This window comes from Gopherus evgoodei, chromosome 3, assembly GCF_007399415.2.
Source record: "Gopherus evgoodei ecotype Sinaloan lineage chromosome 3, rGopEvg1_v1.p, whole genome shotgun sequence".
In the NCBI taxonomy this organism is placed as follows: domain Eukaryota; kingdom Metazoa; phylum Chordata; order Testudines; family Testudinidae; genus Gopherus; species Gopherus evgoodei.
Window position 1 is genome coordinate 156,984,102 of NC_044324.1, and position 6,920 is coordinate 156,991,021.

Below are 6,920 nucleotides of genomic sequence, written 5' to 3' on the forward strand. Positions count from 1 at the left end.
TTCAAGGGTGAAATATATAGGCAGGCTCTATCGCTATGAGTCAAACTCAATATTTTGTTACTGGGACAAATTTACAAAGGGGTTTGGGTGCTTAAAGATGCAGATAAGTGCCTAGTGGGATATACAAAAGCACTCATTAGATGTCTAATTCCCTTGACCTTCTGTTAAATGCCTATCTTACATAGGCGCCTTTGAAATCCCACTAGGTGCCTATCTGCATCTTAAGGCACCTAAATTCCTTTGTAAATCTGGCCCATTATCTAAGCATCTGTAGCCCCTTTATAACTGAAAAAGTTGTGTATGCTCTAGTTTGCAATTTATGTCTGATCTCAGTTTTTGTCAAGTGTGTTCCCATTATCTGTGCCATTTGCTGTACAGTAACTCCTCACTTAACATTGAAAAATGCGACTTTAAGCAAAACAATGTTAAGCGAATCCAGTTTCCCCATAAGAATTAATGTAAATGAGGGGGTTAGGTTCCAAGGAAATTTTTTTCAGCAGACAAAAGGCTAATATATATATATATATATATATATATACACACACACACTATAAGTTTTAAACAAACTGTTTAATACTGGTACACAGTGATGATGATTGTGAAGCTTGGTTGAGGTGGTGGAGTCAGACAGTGCGATATTTCCCAGGGAATGCCTTACTGTTAAATGATGAACTAGCAATTGGCTGAGCCCTCAGGGGTTAACTCTCACATTCTTATTGTACAAGGCAGCAGGAAAAGAGGGAGGGCAGACAGAGACAGAGACACACACCCTGTGCCTGTGCGTGTGTGTGCGTGTGTGAGTGAGAGAGAGATGCGCATTTCCCCTTTAAGTATGAAGAGTGGGGTCAGAAGTACACTGCTTTGTTCATTAGATCAGCAAGCTGAGACCAGACCGCAGCTGCTGCTGCCTGAAAGCTCCCTCTGCAGTGTGTCCCCCGGCTCTGTGGAAGATGGGGTAAGCGGGGTGCAGGAGCAGGGGGACACCTTGACATTAGCCCCTCTGTTCCTCCCCCTCCACCCCCCACTCAGCAAGCAGGAGTCTCAGGGAGCAACTCCAAGGCAGAGGGCAGGAGCAGCACATGGCAGTGGGGGGAGGGACAACAGCAATTGCTAGCCTGCTGGGCAGTTGCTGCACAGGGAATTTAGGGGAGTGGGGAGCTGATAGGGGGGCTGCCGGTCCACCCTGGTTCCAAACACTCACCAGCTAGCTCCACCAGGCTGCTCTTTCTGCAAGCAGTGGATAGAGAAGGCAGCTGCCAAACAACGTTAGAAGGGAACATTGCACAACTTCCAACGAACATGTTCCCTAATTGATCAGCAACAAAACAATGTTAACCGGGATGACTTTAAGTGAGGAATTACTGTATTTTTTATTCCTATTTCTTATTTTGTAATCTGTTAGTTAACATGACTTTTTTAATTGCTTAGGGTATTATCTTTGATACAATAACTTCTTATTATGCTGTTTGGTACCGAGATCTTAGAAGAAGTTTCTGTGTAACAAGTAATAGCAAATGGAAGAACATAACTTACAATGGTATAAAACCCACAGAATTAATAACCATTTTTCTGAGAGTGGGAACTAAAATATCACACTTTACTGTCCCCCCAACAATGGTTTCTTCATGCTAGATAGGCAGTGGAAATCTAAATCAGAGGCAAGTAGCCTGTAATATATTTTGTTGCAATCCATGAGGTCTTAGAAAATTGTGTCTATAGAACATTATCTCATAATTCATTACATCACCATGATCACTTGATCCTTTGCTTTTTAAAAGAAGAAAACTATATGTTTTAAATGTATAAATCAAATGCTTTAAGATTGATAAAGGGAAATACGTTAAAAAGGAAAAAAGCTAACCAAATTGTTTTGTTTTCTAGATCGCATGTATGGCACATGTGAGATAGACTGGGCAAAAGCAAACTTCTCTACAATCTACAAGTCCTATATTGTGTCTATATTTATCTGCTGTTTCTTCCTACCTGTGACTGTGATGGTCTTCTCATATGTGTCCATCATCAATACTGTCAAGTCAAGCCATGCACTAACTGGAATGGGTGATCCAACAGATAGGCAGAGGAGAATGGAGCGAAATGTCACTCGGGTACGTCTGGGTGCTTAGTATATAGAAAATAATCTTCTATGTTCTATAGAAATAGCGTTAGAGTTCAGTGAAGAAATTGAAGACTTGTTATCAAATTGGATCACAAATTAACATTAAACCAGAACATGAAAAAAATCATGCAGTTGGTTAAAATATGGAGAAAATAAACGGAAGTACTTTATTTATGGATCACCAAAGATTGTATCCTCTTCTTTTTCTGAAGTGACAGTGCGGTGCAGAGAGAAACCTATGGTGGAATTCTCAAAAATGATAATCACTGGCCTAACGCTGCTTCCTGTTCCATCAAAGTTAATAGGAGATTTAGTAAAAGCTGAGTGCTTTTAAAAATCCCACTAATAATTATTAAACCAGGGTATAATAAAAAACTGTTTCTTCCTACTCTTTTCTTCTGCTCTCCTTTCTTTTCCATTTTGATTCTTATCCTGCATTTCCTTCTTTTCTCCCCACCCTCCCAACCTCCACTCTCTGTCCTTCTACTATGTATCTTTTTTCTTTCTTCTTCATGGTCCTCTTTCCCGTCTCCCTTCCTATGTCTTTTTCCTGCCCTGACTTGACTGTTTTTATTTCATATTCCCTGCATCTTCATCCCAATTCTTTCAAAGTACAAGTGGCAAAAAAATCAAACATAAATTATAGTTAGGCACCTAAATCTATATTTAAGGACCCAAGTAAGTAGCCTGATTTTCAGATGTGCTGAATATCCACTACTCCATTGCACTCATTGGAAACACTCTCTGCCAAATGCTTCTAAGAACCAGGGCATTTATTTCCACTACTCCATTGCACTCATTGGAAACACTCTCTGCCAAATGCTTCTAAGAACCAGGGCATTTATTTAGTGCCTAAGATGTCAAACTTTAAGTATTATGTTTGAAAATATTGGCCTAGAGCAATGGTGAGCAACAGGTGGTTGCCGCTTCCCGCAGCTTCCATTTTCTGGGAACAGCGAACCGCAGCCACTGGGAGCTGCGGTTGGCTGTGCAAATGTAAACAAACTGTCTGGCAGCCCACCAATGGATTACCCTAACAGGTCACAGGTTGCCCACCACTGGCCTACAGCCTGATTTTTAGATGAGATGATCACCCATTACTCCTACTGATGTTACAACTGGGCTTGTGAGATTCTCAACACTTCTGAAAACCAGGGGTCTACAAAGGATTTTAGCTATTTTTATCTTAGTAAATATTTAGAGTGGACCCAATTCTACATCTTTGATTTACTTTTGAGAAATACCCATCTGAGCTGTCCGAACAAAGTCAGAGAACATATATGAATAAGGACCAATGAACAAGAGCAAAAGTTGCAAAATCTGGCCCATAGTGTGTCCTAGTGCAGGGGTGCTGGAATTAACAGAACTGGGGGTGCAGGAGCACCCCCTGACCTAAAATGGTTTCCATCATATACAACAACATATGACAATGAAGACGTACACTTAATTCCTTATCTAAAACAGACAATCACCACATTTTCCATATAAGATGTGCTAGATTCGGTACAAACATATAGTAACAGATAATCCCTGCCTCAAATTGCTCACCATCTAAGATGGAGTGTGGGAGGGAAAATACAGGCACAGAGAGGTTAAATGACCTGCCCAAGGTCAGACAGTGGTTCAGTGGTACAGCTGGGAATACAAGCCAGGTGTTTCTTAGCCATCAAACCACAGTGCATCTTTCTGCTTCTTTAGTGTAATCCAATGTACTGTATTGTCTTAAGAAAATAAAAGATGTTTTCATTCTCTCTCCTAGGTTTCTATTGTCATTTGCACAGCCTTTATTATAGCATGGTCTCCATATGCAGTCATCTCAATCTGGTCTGCTTGTGGCTACTCTGTGCCCAATCTAACCAGCATCTTTGCCAGTCTGTTTGCCAAGTCTGCCAGCTTCTACAACCCCATTATCTACTTTGGAATGAGCTCCAAATTCCGAAGGGACATTTTCGTCTTGCTGCATTGTGCTAAGGAGACTAAGGACCCCGTGAAGCTCAAACGCTTCAAAAACCTCAAGCAGAAGCCGGAGCCTTCTCCTTCTCCGAGAGACGAGAAATGTGCAGCGGTGGTCCAGCCTGCACCCAGTCCTGATTCTGGGGTAGGGAGTCCAACCAACACCCCGCCTCCCAAAAACAGGGAAGTGTATTTTGGTACCTTTGATTCTACATCTACCAACCCTGATATTGAATGTGATAGACTGTAAGGCTGCAATTACCATGTGCCCCCACCCACAATATGTACAACTAGAACAGATTCAGCTCACCACTTCTGAGCAGCTCCCTAATTCCCATTCCATCTGTCTCTTACTATAGAACTAATGATGACTCCTGAATGACTTAAAGCAAATCAGGATATGCTAAACAGATGTAATTCTTATTATATATGGGTTATAAAATGCAGTGCAGCAAATTACAATGGTGGACACCAAATCTAGTGCCAGAGGGAATTTTTCCTTCTCTGGATCTTAGGGTGACCAGATAACAACTGTGAAAAAATGGGACGGGGGTAGGGGAGGAATAGGTGCCTATAGCCCCCCAAAATGGGGCTGCCTCTTTAAAAAGGGGACATCTGGTCACCCTACTGGATCTACATTACAGCATTTGAAAGACTTTATTTAGGAAATTAATCGGTTAGCCAAAATCACTAATAATTTCATATCCAAATTATATTAATTAGGTGATTTCATTTCCCAAAGCACATTTTCCCAGCCTTTTCTACCCTTTAACAGTCCCGGGCTTATCCCATTCCTCTGGCTTCACAATGCTGCCATTAGTCAAAGACCAAAAGGGAAGTCGGAGTCTGCTAAGATCACTATAATGCTGCTCCATGATCGGCCACTAGAGGGTGTGTAAGAGCCACATGCTCTCTGCAGGAGACTAGCGCTGTCACCTCCATGATACTCTCTGGCGACTCGAACTAGAGGGGTGAGTGGGTGGGGGTGGGTGTAGAAATAAGAGTCCTGAAGTTTAGCTAGAACTGAGTGCAGTAGCAGCCATGTCACTGGGCTAGTTGTCAAGGTCTATGTGCACAGGCAATGAATCTAGCAAGATGCTGTTCTCACAAGAAAATCAATAAAGTATGGTTTGAAAATTATTTAAAAAACAAAACCAAAACCCAGCCTTTATTGACTCTTCTCAAGGCAGTCCGCATATCTGTGCAGGGATAATACAAAGCTGCCAACTACTAGCTAGAAATAGCTACTCTATAAAAATTGTAGGACAAGGCAGTGATTTAAATAGCAAAGCTGCAGGGTTCAACCAGTAAAAAGGCTTTATTTTTCATGCTATTGGCAGAATCTGCCTATTCTGTCAGGTTTGTTTTGGAAAATGAAAACAAACAGAGACATGTCCATTTTCCTCCTCCTTATGGGGCTATTCTTGTTCACAGGCTTCCACCCAAAAAAAAATGTACTGGCATGTTTACAGTAAACTCGTTCCCTTTGAAACATTGTATCTGCATGTATTCATTGGCATTTGTATGCTCCATCATTAAACAAGATAAATAATTAATGGTTTGCAAACCCCATTACTAGTTATGAATCTCTGACATTTGAGTATCCAAGTACATAAACATTGTATTTGTTTTGCAGAAGTATGCTTATCCATGTGTGTTTCTTGGGAAAGTTATCAAAAAAAAATCCAACTTAATTTCCTCCATTTAGTATATTTGGTTTGAGATTTTCATCTGATTTGAACTTAAAACAAATACACTTTATAAGCAATGGCAGTGAACTAGGATTTCTTTCATGGCCATAGAGCTGAACTGAAAGTGTATTCATTTTCGTGGAAAAATGTTGAGAATTTGGCGTTTTTCTATTTCATTATCATAAATAATTAAAAGCAAATAGGTCAGCTGCTTGTGTCTGGGTGAAGCTGCATTCCACAATTACAGGAGTGAATCAAACCCACAGCAGATTTCAGACTGGATGGACTGAAGCAGGGGTGACAGTAGGGTGAGTAGCGGGGTGCAAACGCTTGCATCTAGCACAAGAACCATGCTGCTGGCTCAGTGTGTGCAGGTGCTATGCACTATTGGATACACTTTGCTTCTCCTTTGATGTGATGCACCATGCTGCCCCAGCTGACGCACGCTGCTGTCTCAAGTGTACACGTAAGCTATTCAGCTCATGGGCTGATCACATCTCATCACCAGCCACCTAGCTAACCTGGCTCTCCCCCCTAGTGCTTTGTTGTTTGTAAGGGAAACACATTGCCCCCTGCACACAGGAAGATGAAAAAGGGGGTGAATAGGTTCCCTATGCCTTTCTCCCAATACACTCACTGCAGGAGTTGGCCCTTAGGATACACAGAACTGCTATGGCAATTCACAACAGACGTGACACTCCAAAGGATAGTCTTGCATAGCTAAGACCCACTTCCATGGACATCTTCCAACTCTGCAAGAGTGGAAGCTAGAATTCAGTCTGAACTGTAATGTACACTTCTTTTGACCACTTTAATAGATACACAATCACATATACATAAACAAATAGTGGAATTAGATGATGGAGGAGATGGGTAGTGGTGGAAAGGAGGACACCAGAAAAGGAAGACGTGAGTGAGGAAAGCCAGGTGGGAGAAGGAGCAGAATGCAGGCATATCTGCTGATGGAGGAGAAGGTGTACTCAATTCTCCCAAAAACTTGGGCAAGCAGCAATGGTACTTCATCTTGCAAGGACTGTGTGCAGTAGTGAGCTATGGTCCTTCATCAATACACAGTGATGCCACAGAACCCTGGCTCCCTTTAAAAGAGCACCAACAAGGCAGTCTATCTGGCTGTGCAGGGTAGGCAGAGGGATACCACT

At 41.8% G+C, this 6,920-nt stretch overlaps 1 protein-coding gene across 1 annotated transcript in view; it reads left to right on the forward strand.

Annotated features, from left to right (window-relative positions):
• LOC115647566 (visual pigment-like receptor peropsin) overlaps nucleotides 1-4,457 on the forward strand; it is a 51,515-nt gene extending 47,058 nt beyond the window's left edge. Inside the window, exons 5-6 of the mRNA XM_030554280.1 lie at nucleotides 1,882-2,105; nucleotides 3,876-4,457. Of these exons, the coding sequence (XP_030410140.1) occupies nucleotides 1,882-2,105; nucleotides 3,876-4,319 (668 nt within the window). The 3' untranslated portion in view covers nucleotides 4,320-4,457. The remainder of the gene's footprint in view (nucleotides 1-1,881; nucleotides 2,106-3,875) is intronic.
• Nucleotides 4,458-6,920: the final 2,463 nt, after the last annotated feature.